The sequence below is a fragment of the Diadema antillarum genome, unplaced genomic scaffold (assembly GCF_040938485.1).
Source record: "Diadema antillarum isolate AM-2024a unplaced genomic scaffold, OU_Dant_1.0 seq00001501_RagTag, whole genome shotgun sequence".
In the NCBI taxonomy this organism is placed as follows: domain Eukaryota; kingdom Metazoa; phylum Echinodermata; class Echinoidea; order Diadematoida; family Diadematidae; genus Diadema; species Diadema antillarum.
The window spans coordinates 46,030-64,387 of NW_027272235.1; the positions used below are offsets into that span (position 1 = coordinate 46,030).

At 39.3% G+C, this 18,358-nt stretch overlaps 1 protein-coding gene across 1 annotated transcript in view; it reads left to right on the forward strand.

The window, feature by feature from the left end:
- The first annotated feature begins 3,215 nt into the window (after window positions 1-3,215).
- LOC139710111 (electrogenic aspartate/glutamate antiporter SLC25A12, mitochondrial-like) overlaps window positions 3,216-18,358 on the forward strand; it is a 39,836-nt gene continuing 24,693 nt past the window's right edge. Inside the window, exons 1-4 of the mRNA XM_071622044.1 lie at window positions 3,216-3,349; window positions 9,294-9,350; window positions 11,422-11,564; window positions 12,554-12,669. Of these exons, the coding sequence (XP_071478145.1) occupies window positions 9,297-9,350; window positions 11,422-11,564; window positions 12,554-12,669 (313 nt within the window). The 5' untranslated portion in view covers window positions 3,216-3,349; window positions 9,294-9,296. The remainder of the gene's footprint in view (window positions 3,350-9,293; window positions 9,351-11,421; window positions 11,565-12,553; window positions 12,670-18,358) is intronic.

Here is an 18,358-nt window from a genome sequence, read left to right on the forward strand (position 1 = left end):
GTGTGTGTTCGTGGGAGTGTGTATACTTGATAGAATAGTAAGATAAATGACATAAGAGTGAAGCTGAACTGCCCCCCCCCCCAAAAAAAAAAAAGACAGAAAAAGAAAGAGAGAGAGAAAAAAATAGAACAGCGTCCTACAGACTCAAACTACTCATCCTCCGGTATGGCATTATGAACATGCAGTACGCTAACTGATTGAGCCACATGGCTCTCCCGACTGTCAGTTGCGAAACTTACGTCTATATAAGACAAATGAATACTTCTTCGTCTCGATTCCATTCACAACACAAATTTACTTCGAAATTGACATTTTTGCCCTGATAAGGGTGTCTGATCAATATTTCAATGTCAACTTACGAAGATTCATTGTCTCAGCTAAAACATATTTGATTTTCAAATGATATAGAGCAAAATTCAAATGTGCCCATACGTGAACATGCATTGTACAATGTATTGCCAGCCGGGAATACATCTTCAAGTGACTGTGATTGACTAGCTGTGATGGCGCTCTGCAACTTCTAGTAACGGGCCGGGTTGGTTCCATCAATGTACTGTTGCAAAGATAAATCAGGAATCATTTCTTCCAGATTCCATTCTCATTTTCAGTTTTAAACTACAAAACTGTCAAACATGTGGACATTTGAACAATAAAATGCATGATTACTACAGCTTATTGTGTCAGCCACAATATTCTAAGTTTTAGAAGCAATGGAGCAAAATCAGTTGAGATAAAAGTTCCAGAAGGTTGTCAAGTCAATGCATGGTTCGGAAAAAATATCCCTCCCATAGACATAATGCGTACACTAGGCTGATTTTGAGTCTTTACCTTTAATCACAATTTCCAGTATGATGACATCATCAAATTGCAAAACAATGACATGGACTTGAAAGAGAATTGTTCAACAATAAAACATTCGAATTTGGGATAATATTGAGGTAAAACAGAGATTCCAGCAATTGAATGACAGAAACAGTAGAGGTCCACCTCAAAAAAATTAATTCCACTTTTTTTATTTCAGATGACTATACATGTATATGATGACATCATAGAGTTTTGATGGAAATATTGATACAGGTACTTGAAATGTAATTTACAATTCATATGCTTTCGTAATATGCAATAAAAACAAAGGGTTGCTGGGCATTTTCAAGAACTATGGTGAAATAAACAAAGACATATTTTTTCACTACATTTGCACATAGACGCACGCTCAGAATTTGAACTTTGACGCAAGCGCATTGCTTTGTTATTGGTCAAAATCGATCGGAAATCAATGGATTTGTTACTGGATGTATCAGGAATCCAAATCAGTCAAAAAAGTGTATTTTCATGTTGCTCACACGCAAAAACACGCAGAAGGACGCGCATGCACGGAATTTTATGAAACGCTTAAAATTGTCAGAAACTTCGAGAATTCCCATTGGGAAGTAGTTTCGAGCATTTAAAAATTTTGACATGAGCGTACGTGCGTGTCATGATGACCTGGGCAATTAGCATACTGCATAGTGTAGGACGATCAGTCGTGACTTGAACTGTCTTTATGTCTACCGAAAATGATAAAGAAATGACATTTTGTTAATGTTATGAAGTTATGATCAACCATGTGACATTATCTGAAAATCACAAAATGGCGCCTTGATGACGTCACAGATGTGTCCGTCATGAAAAGTTTCATGTAACATTAGAAATTTATCTACAGAGATATTGATATGAGATATAATTGACTGAAAATTTCATGTTAACTGGTCATGTCACTGTTGAGATATTTTGTCCACAAAATTCGTCAGAAAGAAAGAATAACAATAAAAAAAAGGAAGATTCCGTACAAACACAATAGGGTCTAGGTGATACGCCGATAGCGTATCACCTAAAAAGCCAAAGCCAAAAGCCAAAGTTTACAATGACAAATGACAGATTAATGAATTCTTGAGTCTTCGCTGCGCTGCATGCTGCAAAGCCAAAGTCTAAAAAAGAGCAAGGCGAAGACAACATTGCTAAGCTACTGTATACGCTATAATTTTCGCATTCATAAATTTTCGCGAATTGTGGCTGTCACACATTTTCAAGAGTGGCTAAATTCGCGATTGGGGGACCAGATAAAATATGAAGTGACAAAGAATGTGTGAATTTTCAACGTACTAGCAAATAAGAATGAAACTAGTTATACACTGCATAAAAAAACTTACCAAACTCTGCGAACTAGTAAGTTATAATTCGACATTTCGCGCTAGATTTCTGACGAGTGGTCCCCTTGCGATAATGGATTGGCTCTCTACAGTATTCGAATTGGTAGACGTGGACGTGCTATGTACTTAAACAAGCTTAGCCAGTGAGTATGGTCTGTTCGGTAAGCCGTGACATGGTACCGTAGATTCATTTTGGAAGGTAATAATTTTCGCGTGTTGTTAATTTCATGAATAGCTCCCGACTCGCGAAATTCGCAAAAATAAAACCCCCGCGAAATATATAGCGTATAGATCTACAGTAGATCGACATCAGGGATTAGAGTGGCAGTGTGGCCAGTGGCAGTGAGACGTACCTCACCTGGCATCCCTGGCTAGATGGAGTTTATGTCAACTTAATAATGTTGAACAGATAGGACATAAAATGGAGGTCTGTGTATGAGAGAGTCACAACTTATGCACGTAAACTGGACCCCATGGAAGACCAGCTTAGTTAGCGTAGCTGAATAGGATTTATTCATGCTACAGACTGTATGGGCTGTAATTCCACCCATCTTCTCAGATGGAAAATGGACAAACAAACGCATCGCCTATTCACCATTCTTTAGCGCCTGCGGCCTGGTCTTAGCCACTCAGCTCTTTTCAGGCGTTTGTCTGGTTCAGATCCACTCATCATGATCATAAAACTATTCATAGGATAACCTTATAATAAATCACTCTCAACCTCGGTATTTTACAAAAGGCCCATACAAAATGTCAAATACAGACAATAAACAGTCTCGTGATGTCGTATGCCTTGCGTGAACAGCGTGTACCAAACCAAAACTTACCCGCCATGTTGATTTCGCGCGAGCCAACTCGAATACCTTAACCCGGAAGTAATACTTATGCAATACACTTTCCATAGAAGTTCTAGGATTTAGGAGGTCATAGCATCGCGCACTTGATCGCAGCTCGCGGCATCGCTACCCTCGCTGAGCCTACACACATCTAGCGTACATACATGTATCGTACACGTACGTACGTAGCGCCAGGCACCTATTCAAACACACTGTAAACGCTTCGGAGTCTACAAATTGCAGCGAAATTGTCAGCTGTCAAATCTGAGAGACAGAGTTGACGCAGGTGCATCTTGTTAACTGTCGGCAAAATCTGCTCGAGACGTGAGTACAATTATATTTCATTTTAAGAGTGAAAGATTCATAGGTTGGGATTCAGAGCTGGCTGTCGCTGTGTGGGTATTTGCCACTGTTTGTGAGCTAGCAGCACTCGTAGGTCAGCTGTGAATATCGGATCACGCTCCAAGGAAGTGGACATTTGTCTTGTCTACGCCTACGCAGCGCAGTACGTACAGAGCTGAGTACGTACGTGACCCGGCGATTTGCCTCTTGCTGCTGTTTGTTGCAGCAGGCAGGTCGGGCTTTTTGATTGAGCAATGCAAACCCACAAGCTGGCTCTAAACGTTAGCTCTCGTCTCAGTGAAGTAGATTAGTGAAGTTAGAACAGAAGAAATAAGGCTACAATTAGATTACATTATAATGGTGTCATTAGCACAACCCGGCATGATGACTGATATTCTGATATTGAACATGGATTTATCTAGCCCGGCGGCCGACCAGACGCCGTGCGCCGTGTGCGACACACTACACAGCTAACGAATAACGTGTCTGTGCAAAAAAAAAAAGGAAGAAGAAGAAAAAAAAAAGGGCTGTAGCAAGTGTAACTGTAACGTTAGCTGATAGAAGGGCCAGTTAAAAGTATGTTGGGCATTATCCCACTCCATTCACTGCCATTCATTTCGTCATAGCCGATGACTGGTAATTGTTAGTGCTATCCAACAACTCCATAGTATCAGTTCGGGAAACCCACTCACAAGGGGGGCCCCTCCTTATAAGTAACCCGTCCCCCTTATAAGTAACCCCGTCCCCCTTATAAGTAACCCCCGGGGCACCCCTTATAAGGAGTCTCCACGCTTTTTTGCAATGCAACGCGAAAATGAAAGGACTGCGGCAATTCGCTTGATTATGTCCATAAAGCTTCACAAGTTTCCTAGTTACTCACGAAATTTGAGCAAAATCGGTTTGAGGCATCATATCTAAAATCATGGATTTAAATGCGATGTCAAACGACCCATGCGAATGCTGAAATGCGAGCGATTACTGGCGTGAGTGTCGCCAGGCGCGGCGGCGCGGCAATGCTTGAGTGCAGACGTCGCCACGTCTGCACTCAAGCATTGCCGCGCCGGCGCCCCTGGCGACACTCACGCCAGTAATCGCTCGCATTTCAGCATTCGCATGGGTCGTTTGACATCGCATTTAAATCCATGATTTTAGATATGATGCCTCAAACCGATTTTGCTCAAATTTCGTGAGTAACTAGGAAACTTGTGAAGCTTTATGGACATAATCAAGCGAATTGCCGCAGTCCTTTCATTTTCGCGTTGCATTGCAAAAAAGCGTGGAGACTCCTTATAAGGGGTGCCCCGGGGGTTACTTATAAGGGGGACGGGGTTACTTATAAGGGGGACAGGTTACTTATAAGGAGGGGCCCCCCTTGTGAGTGGGTTTCCCGAACTGGTATAGACTTTGCAGTATTGCACATGGACATGGTGAAGACGCACACACAGAACAAGAGGGGACCGATATCACGATTTAGCAGTATGTTGTCTTAACATAAGTGAAATGAAATAAACTCTAACATCAACAGTTAGCTGATTAAAATTTCTGTTTGAAACCCACAAACTGGCTGGTGAAATTCAAAACGATACAAGAACAAGGACTAGAGTAGAGTAACACGCCCAATTTTCTGCCGGCCTCCAAAATCCGGACACTTGTGACTTAAATTTATCACTTATCACAAGCCAGCAAATTCTACTGTCACAACACACGCATATCACATCGTTTCACATACTGGCACACTTGTTCACCACAGGTAAGTGCCTGAGTCACCTCCAAAAATCCACCTAAAATCCCAAATTTTGCAGTCAAAAATGCAGAATCGGCGCAACTTTTCCACACCGCGTGCGAATTAGGTCCCGTGTAAAGAATCAGGGTTGCTGAAAAAGCACTGAATATTGAAAAATTACGCTGTTCTGTTGCGAGATTTTTCCCTTAAATAAATGGAAGCTCAGAGTGATGGTATCCTCAAAAACACGAAAGAAAAACAAAATCTCCGTATGTGCTGATGCAGTGCATAAATGTACAGGGGCTGAATGCAAGTGCAGAGTCACCAAAATTCGGACACGAACGGGCACCGCAACGTCCCCGATGCAACCCTGCGCCAACAAGGTATGGCGCGCGTTCATTTTTTAGCGGCCTTGTAGATTTGTATGCATATTAACATTGCACGTGTGTCCGAATTTTGGGGAATTGACAAGGTGATTTGGGGATTCTGTGAAATTTAATGATCCTGTATTTAACAAAATCAGTATTGGGAAAAAGTAGATCGATATATTTAACATACATTATTATCTTAGAAATATAATATTGTAGAGTATTAGAAGTCTATTTGAGTTGAACAAATATTACAAAAAAGCTTAAGTGTCCGAAAATTAGGGGTTTTACTCTACGTCTACGGAGTAGACCTCTCAACTAGTCAAGTTAAACTTAAAGCAAGTTGCCCATTTTTCAACCATCTATAGCTAGCATGATTCGAACACCTGCGCTGCGCCCATCGTTCAACCCCACATGCCCATGCTTCGAATTCGCGACATACCGCCATGCGCCGCCTATGAATGGATTAGCGCACATGCCATGATTCTAACACGTCCACGCAGGACGAGAGCTGTATACATCGCACTATGAGAGCGCATGATTACTAAGACATGAGAGCACTTTGGAGCGAGTAAGTCTCACAGTGTTAGTTATATGAAAGGTGCTTTAAAGGGTGTGTACAGTTCTGGTCGAGGTGAAGATTAAGCTTTCAACGTTTTGCGAGATATTCAGAAACCACTCTATAAGATGTCAAAGAGCATGCAGTTCTAAGGGGTATCAAAAGTTTATTCGATGAAAATCGGTTTTGAAATGGCTGAGATATCCAAAACAAGGTGAAACAAAGAGATCCTAATAAAGTTGTGGCATGTCGCCTTTTATTATTAGCACTTTTTTGGATATCTCAGCCATTTGAAAACCAATTTTCATCAAATAAACATTGAATCCTTCTTAAATGCTCTTTTATATATCATAAGAGGCTTTTCATGACCTCACTTAGGAATGTTCAAAACATGAATCCCTACCTCAACCAGTACTGTACACTCGACAGTCCCTTTAACCTGAAACACAAACCAAGACAAGGAAATTCGGGGAAACTTTTGAGCTACCAAAACTTTATATTATCTTTAAGTACCTGCGCCCTCTCTCATCCGGTGCCTTATACTGAAAGGTCCTGCACTGTACTACATCCAGATCCAGATCCAGAGTAGATCTTCCATCTACCTTACGGTCTCCAATTCTACTTGAAAAGTGAGAATAATGCCTCATGGGGAAATTTGAATCAATTGTCCCATAATTCTATGAATTGGCAGAAGCGTGAAGTGAAACACACTGACCGATTCTCACCTGTGTTAGACATTGCGGTCACGCCTGAGGGGTCTTTTCTCATGCACAATGCCTGACAAGAGCTTTTTTCTTGCCTCACTAAAAAACTTTTCACAAAAAATGGCAAATAAAGAGAGATTTGTTATTAATGCCTACTACCATGACCACTGGAAAATTGTTTAAATGGTGCATACATGTATGTACCTGAATCAGCAAAGCTGATTATCAGTAAACACTACATATTGTAGGGTTGAATGAGTTCATGAATACCCTACGCTTGAATGGTTTTATCCCCATTATCAACAACACCTAAATGTACACAAAAAGTAAGATACTAGGCTATTTCAGTTTTAAATTCATGGTACACTTCCACCAACTTGCTGGCATCATTTGTTGAAGAAAATATGTGTGTTTCATGACTGTATCTTTTCATTGTGTACTTTGTGAATTCAGCCATTTGCTTTGTTGAAGTTCACTGTCTGTTTTCCAACTTTATATGAATATTCTAGAGAGGTTGAGCTCAAGAATGACAGATTGATTCATCAAGGAAATCTTAAAATTGTTTGTGCATATGTTCAGTATAAAAATTGGCATGTACACAAATTTTACTTGGTTCACATTGAAATTTGTATGCTTATCACAATAGTCTGTGATATCATCATCCTAAAGTCTCCCACGGAATTCTAAAGTGCAATGGAAGAAAATGTATGAGTTTGTACACACTTTAGAACACTGTGGTTCAGGGTGTCACAAATATTTACAGTTCTGTATGAGTAAAAGTTAGCATGAAAAATGCATTTTTGTTGTTGCTGTTTTTTCCTTTGCACTACATTGTATGTGACTGTATTATTTTATATTTTGATTTCACAGAATTAAAAACATGCATACATGTAGTTCATCTTCCCCATCAGAAGGTGAAAAATCACTGGTGCAAAAATTGCTGCTTTTACAGTACTGAGCAAAATGAATCAGAGACATCAAAAATTAAAGGGATAAAGAGGGAAATGACTACCCACTGGAAAATAATGGTAGACAGATTTGAGAAAGATTTGTTTTATATGTACAGGTAGCGTCTGTTTTCTGTAATCATTTATATGTGTTTATAGTCTGTATTAACTTTATCATGTTTTAAAAGCAATGTTTAGACCCGACTCAAAACCTATGCCCCTCCCCAAAGTGGAAATTAAAAACCCCAAACGAACAGGTGGACTAAACAATACATGTCTGTCAATTTCATACAGGAGAGGTAGTCAAGCTCATGTTGGTTCATTTTACATAATATAAAAGAGATGGGTTTTTGCAAGTTTTGCAAAAGGTATAAAAGATGGATATATGCACATTGTTGTGATATCTACAATAGCAAAATTACGGGGTTTTACAATGTGCTGGGTGTGGGATGAGGGTTAAAATTTGCATGCTTTGTCCAGTTACTGACCCATGATCATGGTCTTTGGTCCCACTTAAGTATTGTAAAACCATATTGTAAACATAAATTTACATTTTATGGAAGCATGTAAGCATTTGAATAAACCGTCAAACAAAATCCTGGCAATTTGGAAATCGTCAAGGCACTCTGAAGATTAGAAAGCAAACCACAGAGTCAAAGTTGGGATTTCTAGGAATAAGTACTGTAAAAGTGAAAATTTAACCGCAATTTGTGCAGCGAAGAGCTAGCAAGAAAATAAAAGCATGCAAATATTTTGCATGCCATATATTCCAGTAGTTAATGTCCTGATTCTGCGGAATTAAAAACATCCTAGATCTATCTTACTCCGCGGAGCGCAAAAATACAAGTGTATGATCTACTTTTGCAGTAGACTGGGGTATTCCTTAGCCATGAATAAGATGATTTACTTTTTGTTACTGTATGTCCACAGTAAAAGGGTACTTTTCAGAGGTGTTGAGTTATCTTCTATTTCCAGTGTACATTACCTTAGATACAAAATGATATTTTATAATGCTTTATGAGTAATAGCTTTGCCAAAAATATTGCAGAGTTTATGCTAAAATTGAAGTTTTATGGCCAGTGTATGTAATGTACTGACATCACAGGTTAGTGTTTATGACATCATGCAGGCCAGTAATGTCAGTGCCTCATAATTTTACCAATGATTTGTACACCAAACTGTCAAAGATTACTATTAATTTCTTTTCCCCAATAATTCAGCTGTTTGTCTTTTGGTTTTCCACAAATTATAAGCTTGATATGTGCATGTCAAACAATAGTAACAAATGGCAGACATGGGACACGAAATCATCACAGCATCTTACAGTCATACTTTACCGAATGCATACTTTCATTGTAATACAATTGAATGTTTCACAAATCATGATTAAGGTGGCAAATTTTCAAGTTTACAATTCTGCGATATCTTTCTTAACAACCCTACGTGTACAAACATACCTGAACTTCTACAATTCTGTGTAACAGTGTTTCGTTCGGTGTCTGTATCTGTCTGTCAGTAGTGTCAAATTGTACAATGTACATTGTACATGATTGACATTGGTTTTCTCAAATTGAATCATGTAGTCCTAACTGTGAATGTACTGATATATCTTTTTGTTCCCAAAGGCAATGCATCTTGTAAAGAGAGCGGATCCCGTGCACCTTCGCCATGTCTTTAACAAGGTTTGTATATCTTCTTTCTGCTCAAAACTTTTCAGCTGAATTAAATCAGTCACAAGCGACTACATCCAGAAAGCTCTTCATCAAAAGTGTTACACCCACATTTTGTTGAGCATAGGACCTTTTAACAGACTTCTTATGATGTGGCAATGGGTTGCAAATAAAATTGTATCACATTTGTTGCAATTATCATTTTTTAATCTCTAAATGCACAGTGGGTTAGGGGCTATGGCAAACCCAAATACAGGTACCCCAAATTAAGAGATTGTTGTTACAGAAGTCACGTAAGGCTATCCCTGAATTTCAAGATCTTTAGAATAAATTGCCATAGAGTGCCATGAAGGCAAATTGCACAGACCAGCTAAGTGTAAGAACCACTGGTTTCTTGTTGGGCTTTACCGATACTTTGTTCAAATTTGCATTAGGGTGTCAGCTCACTTGCAGGATTGAGCACAGAGCAGTAGTGTTATCTCTTTTACTGCAATAAGATGGAAAAAAAAAAAGACTTTACTGTATGTGAGGGGGAGACTTCCTGGAATTTGCTATTAAGGAGAAGAAAAAAATACACCATTGATTTGATTTGTGAGGTTCAGTGTGTCATGCTTTGTGTTTCTTTGTATTCAATAGAATATAATCAATTTTTTTTTTTTCGTGGAACTTGGTTTTTCCTTGTTCGTTTGTTTGTTTGCTAAATCCATCTTTCCATTTGATTATTAAATAAAAGTTTTACAGTGATTGTTGTCCTATGCTGTGTATACTACATAGTATAAAAGAAAGATCGGATAGTTGGGGCTCTTACAATTTTTATAAAAAAGACACACAGCCAGTTGTCAATGGCATGTCATCTGTGAAATACATTGTTGGAATTGCAAATAAGAATGATTGAATACACTTGTATGTGACATATTTGAGGATGACACATTGTTGAAATTTGTCATTTTTTTTTTTGTATGGATGATTTGTGTGCATGTTCTGAGAAACTAGGAAAATTGCTAGTTGCTAATAATAGATTATTGTTCAATATAGAAATTATGTGTTTCCTGTCCCTCATGCTTACTGCACATATACAAAGATATCTTTGTTGTTAATACCAGTGCCCAACCACGCTGCACTTGTTAAATCTGGTGGAAATCCTTGTTTCTTTTTTTTTTTCTCTCTCTCTCTCTCTCTTTCTTTTTTTTTTTTGGGGGGGGGGGGAGTCATTGCAAGGATATTTCATTCAAGACTGTATTTGACATTATTTAACATGATGTTATAACTTTTTTATATTTACACTAGATTGTTGTAGAATGAACAGAGGTAAACTTTATCAGATGTAATGATGCAATAATGAAAGCATGTTGGACTACATATTGGGGCATCAGCTCTCTGCCATTTCTATTAGTCAGACTTGACATACGTTTGTATGAAGATGACTTTGTTACAGATTTGTATATGAAGATACAATGTAACTTATTCATGTCACAGACATCAATTATATGAGGACATCATTGCATAAAGACAACTTCAAAAATTTTGCTTTTTTTAATAATTCAGTCAAATTCTTTCCATTGCAGATTCTCACTTTTTTTTTTTAAATCTTATGCTGTTCCAACATTTTATATCACACACAGCATACACACAGAACCATCTTAGTGTGGCATTATTTGAACAATGTATTCGCAAAAGTATACAAAATGGAATCAATAGTGTACAGAATGAAAGTGCAACACGGATAAGAGACCAACAGTTTATCTTACAGCAAGTAAAATGGTCATGTACAATGTACAAGCACACTTGTGATTGAAAGAAGTGAATAGCAACTTGTTGTCCTGTGACAACTACATGTAAATGGTGCTGTCATTATGCATCTTTGTTTGTTCAATACTCCTAAGCTGAATCAAGCATCCAGATCAAGTGATACAGTACACATTTGTAAAAGCTGATGTGAATATCCATTATGGAGACTGAGTAGTTTGTGAGGTCATATCACTAAATATTGTTTCAAGCTGATACCAGCTTTCAGTCAGTACCAATGGGACAAACATGTATTTCTGTTTGTTCAACAATATTGTCCACTCTCCATTCACATCAGCATGCCAGCATTGAGCAGAGCGGGGAGCGCTTTATGACGCCGGAGGACTTCATCAGGGGTTACCTCAACATGCAGCCAGAGAGGAACTACAATCCGGACACCCTCAAGTTGTTGGCGGGCGTGGCAGACCAGACCAAGGATGGGTATGTTCTTGCAGTGGCCGCAACAGTGTTGTGAATGTTGCAAAATGTTACTGTGCCCACTGAATCTGTTCAGATGATTCCCTTCAAGAACAAGTGGAAGTTTCTGTTTAAAGTGTACAAGTGAAAAGCAGTGGCCCTTCTCCTTGAAAGCTACAAGTTTTGTAGCATCAACTTTTTTTTTGTGCATTGCTGTCTGTGCAAAAAAAAAAAAAAAAAAAGACACCACAGTATCAAAGTGCAGCTGGTATTATACAAAATGGACCTCAATTATCCTCATGAATGCCAAATGACAGCACTGTAGGATAGTACAACTATAAATTTGTGCTGCAGTAATTTGAGCAACAATTGAAAATAAAAAAGACAAGAAAAAATATTGATAAAGTTTATAAGATCTTGAAAATATGTGCAATATCATGTACATTGTATGTTGTAGTGTGGGCTCTTCATTTAAGCTGGTAGGAAACATGACATTAAAAAAGCTGATGATCTATTTTAGTCAGTGCATTTTGGTATGGAATTTCAAATTCTGACTAACAATTTCTTAGATCTAAGATGGCTTCACACCCATTTTCATTGCTGTGATATTTAAGATTATGAATCACAGCGAGGAAGAACTGATTGAAAACAAAATGAAATAAAATGTCTGTTTAAGTTCTATCATCATATCTTAAGAAAGATGTGACAGAATTCAAATAATTCAAAAGCATTATAAAAATATGAAGATTTTATGAAATTACAATCATGAGTCAAACTCATCCTGTCATTTCCAGCAAATATCCTTCAAAATTAACTCAATTGGCAGAGTCTTTTATCATATTTTTTTTTCCAGCTCTAATTTTGGACTCTTTCTCTTGTGATGAGAGCATGATTTAGTTCAAAAGATTTGCATCAAAGCATTCAGATGATGAAGTTAATGATTTTCATCAAAGCATTCACACAATGTATTTTTGTGTGTGTGTGTGTGTGTGTCATCTTTTTTCTTTTCCCAGCTTCATATCATTCATCGAGTTCCAAGCTTTTGAGGCCATGTTGTGTTCACCTGATGCCCTTCATATGGTGGCCTTTCAACTCTTTGACACCAATGGTTCGGGCTTCGTCTCATTCAGTAAGTCTTTATGACTACATCCTTCGCATTATCCCCACGAATTCCCAGAAACCACAGCTTTGCTATTTGTAATTACTTAGTACATCTTGTATTTCATTAGGTAGGACATTTCCTTTCATTTGAACCTTTTGTTGTTCATGTGTATAAATGCTTGCTTCAATCACAGAATTTTCAAAAGCCTCGAAAAATGATGAATTTATATCCAATTCTTAGGTTGATAACACATCTTGGCAGATGGAAGTTTGTGTTTTTAATTCAAGTGGGCAGATTGTTTTTGTTTGTTTTTTATTTTGTTTTTTTAGAATTGGAGCAGATTAAGTTAATTTAGCTGGTTCAGTTTAATCTTTCCCCAACATATAATATGCAGTGAGAGTCAGAGGTGCCAATTTGACCAATGACAAGATGCTGATTTTTTGCAGTGCTCAAATTTTCCCCTAGATTAGATTGCTTCGTGCTGCTCCTTTGCACAGCTCGCACTTGAAGTATTAATATTTTTGGTGATCTGGTGCTAGTCAAAGCAATCACTCTCAAACATAGCAATTCATTCAAAAGAGATATACCATATCGATAGGATACAGATAATTGTTGGTCTGTGATTGCACAAGCTGCAAGTCAATCAAGCAAATATTTGGCTGATTGATAAAAATAGAATAGAGTAAATTAACAACAGACTTTTCTCAGCTTCGATTAACTTTGACCCACAGTGCAGCGGATCAGTAATTGGTTTAAACTTTCATAATGTCTGGGTATGTAGGGTATGTACATGTTATGTACGTCTCATGTATGATATAGGTATGATTATTTATACGCAGTGAGTGTGCACACACAAACATACATGCATACCTGCCTCTGTACAGGGCAATCCAGAGTGTATTCATAAATGAGATTTTTTAAAAGAGGATTTAGCCATGTGATAGTTGTCAACAAGGTTGCTTTCTTTTTCTGTAAATGCTATATATTGCAAGAATGTGATGGTGAGGCATTGTTAAATCTGTAGATTAGATAGACATGTTTAGCATTGGAAGATAAAAAAAAATATGTTTTTGTATTTACTCATAAAGAGTAGAGACTCTGTGTAGATAGGGTGCAGATGTATCTGTCATGCATACCACCAGGGTTGGATATCTACATTATGTTTAGGATGCCTGTAGGACATAACAGGTGATTGGCTCTAGACATTCATGTAGATAGAATTCATTGCATATTTACATGAGTTCACTTCATGGTTATTGATTTGGAATCAATCCAGTGAACTGTACACAGCAGGCTTAACCTTGAACATATTCAGCATACTTTGTCAACAAAGCTAATTACAATGTCAAAAAAAAAAATAGAAATGAATAGATGTTGCCAAGTGATAAGGTAAAAGTTCATGGATCAGGTTCCTGTGCACATTTTTATGCCCTTTTCATACTTGAATATTCCATTTTACCATACTGCATTGTACATAGTCACCCTGACGATAATTGCTTAAACTCCCATTACATGTACATGCAGTCATGGGTTTCACTCTTTTGTCACACAACTTTTCCCTGCCTGGTCATGTGAGCTAAATCTCTCAAAAGTACTTATTTGTGCATTTACATATTGTACATGTATAGAAGCCCTGCAAATGCATGATACGCAAAAGGAATATACAGTGTAGATAGTAGAGTTTGTTTGTTTGTTTTATATTATATTGTAGATCAGGTGTGGACTAAAAAGCCGGCATGTTAACAGCTACAATTCCTTAGGTACTAAATATTTAGTTCGTTGTGCATGTCATTACCTAGTTGTGTGTTTATGCCATGCAGAAGACAAATTTATTCTAGATTCATGAAAAAAAAAAATCAGTTATGACAGGCTTGGCACATATTGGAAATACTGGCAGCTGCATCACTGCTGAAGTCGCTAGTTCATGTGCCTTAGACCCCGTTTACAGTGCGGGGCCGGGCTCGGCCGCGGCCGAGCCGCGGCCGAGCCCGGCCTCAATTGCGCGGCCGAGCCCCGCAATTTTGTCCGTTTACACTGCTGGGCTCGGCCGCGCTTTTGATTCAAACCTTTCAATATTTTGTCGTAGTGGCGCTCTGCTTGTAAACAAATGCAATTTGGTTTTGTCTGGTTTTCAGACCTTTTGCCACATGAATTCCGTGGCGACGAAGTCGCCGTTCGGGCAAAGGCCTTTGCCGAAGAAAAGAATCCTTTGCAGGACAAAACCACCTTAAACTATACTAGTTTTCGACGTTGAGGGGGTTAATATCCTGAATATCGAAAGATAAAGGTAGAAGGTTTGGAAGCCAGACGAAAATTGGCCGCGCAATTGGCCGCGCATTTGGCCCAGTTTGCGTTTACACCAAGAAAAGGCCGGGCTCGGCCGCTGCTCGGCCGCGGCCGAGACCACCTCCAGAGCGAGGCCAAATGCGAGGCCAATTTTGGCCTCGCATTTGGCCTTTTGCGCGTTTACACTGAAATGAAGGTGGAGCCTCGCACTGTAAACGGGGTCTAAGTGTCTGTTAAGCTTTTGAGACTGTGGCAGTCTGTCTGGTTTGCTCGTAACCAAAAATGTGTCATGTGCCAAAAGTACTCTTCCATGGTAAACTTATTAAGGATATCTTTACAAACAGACACACACACATATTTTAGACTAGGAGGTCATCTGATTTGATGGGGAAAATCTTTTCTCACATGACTAACGTCTTACCTAGTGTATTCTGAGGATTTTGGTCTGGTGGATTTTATTTATCATATATATATATATGTATTTTTTTTTTTTCTGAAGGTAATTACCTTTATCTGTGGGAGGAAATTATGATGTACGTGTAGTCTGAAATTGTATGGTGATGGGTAGTTGAAGTATTACGAGAAAAAAAAAGTCCCTTCTGAGAAAACTTTAAAGCAGAATACTAAAGGAAACGCATATTTTGTTGGATTATTCCCCCATTTCAAGCATAGAGCATGTTAAACACAGCGGCCTTTAATTCATCCATTTAGAACATTGCGTTTTGGAGAACGGCTGCTTAGAAAAATTGTATCCTGAATCAAGCTCAATCGGAAGATCCGTGGTTATTTTGGGGGCGTGTCCATGACGTCATGGGATGAAAGGCAAACCCGGAAATGTCACACAACAGCCTAAGCTTAACTATGTATGCTCTCGATGAGAGCTTGATGTCGAGGCTCATACCCCGAAATCCCAAGACATTTTTTTTATCAGAATGTCATAAAAAATGAAATAAAATTGTTTTCTACTTCACGTCTCCTGTGAAATCACACATTTCCTCGTTTAAATAGAGTCTGTTACGTGTTATTTAGGCCACGAATACAGAAGCTGTCAGGCCTAGTGCCTGTACGATGGTGCTTCGTAGTCGATCAGTCACATGCATGCGCCCATCACCGGCCGCGTATGTCGCAGTGCAGTAGCCTCCGTGTATCAAAGAGCGGAGAAGACTGAGCTTCGTACTTCTTTGTTACGTACAAATGTATTATATCGGCAGTTCCTCGGTAGTACTACAGCTGTGTATGCCATATACATATTGTACATGTATTTAGCGAGTCTATTTTTTCGCGAATCGGGACTTGCCAATAATTTCGCGAGTGCTTAAATTCGTGGTTGTGGAGTACACCACGGAAGAAGGAAATATAAACAGAAAGAGAGTTAATATTTTCTCGTGTTTTTAAATTCGCAAAAAGCACCAGGTTCGCGAAATTGGCGAAAATAATAATAATAATAATAATAAAACTCGCGAAACATTCGCTGTACGTGGATCGCTAATGCTAGATACCACGCAATCAATGCGCGGGCATCGGCTAAGTCGAAGTCTTGACTAGGCCGGCCGGCCTATCTGGTGATAAAATAAACGATACAGAGCACTGCGATTTTCATCGATAGTGATAAAACTTTGATGGACTCGGTGAAGTAATGAATGGATCGTGCAGTACCTAGCTCTTGCTACATAGAATGCCGATGAGCTGTGAACGGGAGTACGGAGTGAGTTAGCCCGACCAGACGCTGTAAGTACGCTGTGCGAATACCTGTCGCGACGTACCTATGTACAGCGACTGGGCTGTATAGGAGCGAGTGTGATGTGATTGATAATACGTAGCCCGCCAGACGCTGCGCTTCGTACAGCGACTGGGCTGTGTTCATAGTTAGGCCTACTGCTGCTCTGAAGTACGAGATCAAGTCAGCACTAAGCTCGGTTCATTTTCAGTTCAGAATATTAAAAAAAAACTCTTACCCATCTAAATTTTGAAGTCTACCTGGTATTGGTCCTGCGTCACCAACATTGTCCCCTGGCCTGCCGTGTGGCAAGGGCTCGTACTGCCAATCTCCACTAAGTCCGTCCTCTTCAACCGGACCGCCCTTGGGCCTTCCCCACTAGCTCGCCCGTAGCGTCTCCCTCCTGCGCCCCGCCGTGCGGCTCGTCAGCAACATCTATCTCTCCAACTTCACTAGTTTCATCATCGTTATCATCACTAGTGTGTACTGTATCACTCAGTTCATCATCGCTCCCACATTTAAATTCCACCAAGAAATCATCCTGATCATCACTGCATGGTGTGCATTATCGAAAAACAAACTTTTAAACTTTGTATGCAAATACTATCTACAACAACTTGTATGATACAATGCATGCATTATGCGCGCGGGGGCCTGCGGCCCTCGAGACCTTGCGCGATTCCTTTCATCCCATGACGTCATCGGCAAAGCCTCGAAATTTACGCTGTGACCTAGATTTCAGGGGGTGACAAGTGTAAATTTTCAAAATCCTCTAACTCCACTTCAAAAAGGCCATTTTAAACGATGTAAACGACAAATTGTTCTATGTGTCCCTCTCTTTCACTTCATATATAATTCTATTTCTTTAGTATTCCCCTTTAAGATGAATAGTAGAGAAAGAAAGAAGAAATAAAGAAGAGTTCACTTTAAACCTTTATTTTCGCAGGTACTTTGCTTAGCTGTGCCAAGCATTTCCAATCAATATTCAGTAATCCTTCTAAACTTGTCTTGTACATTTGTGTATCTAGATCAACAAACCCACTCAGTTGTAGCAGTGTACTTAAAGGCACATGGTCCCGGTGGTTTAGTCCAAATGCGTACACGGGCGCACAACACAAGTTTCCTATAGAGACCTACGCTATTGACTCCTATTTAGCGCTTACGCTTTGACCCATTTCCTCGAGTCCGAAGCAGTCCGATCCACTGTAGTCAGTGGTCCGATTACAGTTTGGCTCATGATTCGGCTGAGGGGGATGACAGCTTTAGCAAACTTTTTTTGTGATGTCTTACTAAGAAGCACATATGCACGCACCCTGGCATTACTACAGACTGCGTGATGCACAAAGAAGACAATGAAGGCCAAGATACCTTTTAGCAGACCTACGTGCTTTACTCTTGATGTCAGCTCAACTTCGGCAATCTTTGTATCAATGCTAACGGTGATCGGCAGTATCATCAACAGCGCCCCTGCACCCACCGGGACTATGCGCCTTTAAGTCCAATAAAAAGACCATGGTGACACAATAGGGATTAGGGGGATTAGGTAATCTCTATTCATTGAAATCTGAGCCAGCAGGCAAGAGACCCTTACAGTGTGTTTGCAAATTGGCTAACAAAGTGCAGTAAGAATTAAAATGCTTGAGGTACCCAATATGTGTATGGCTTCTATTCATATGCAAACACCAAGATGTTGCTTTTTTCGCAGTTTATTCA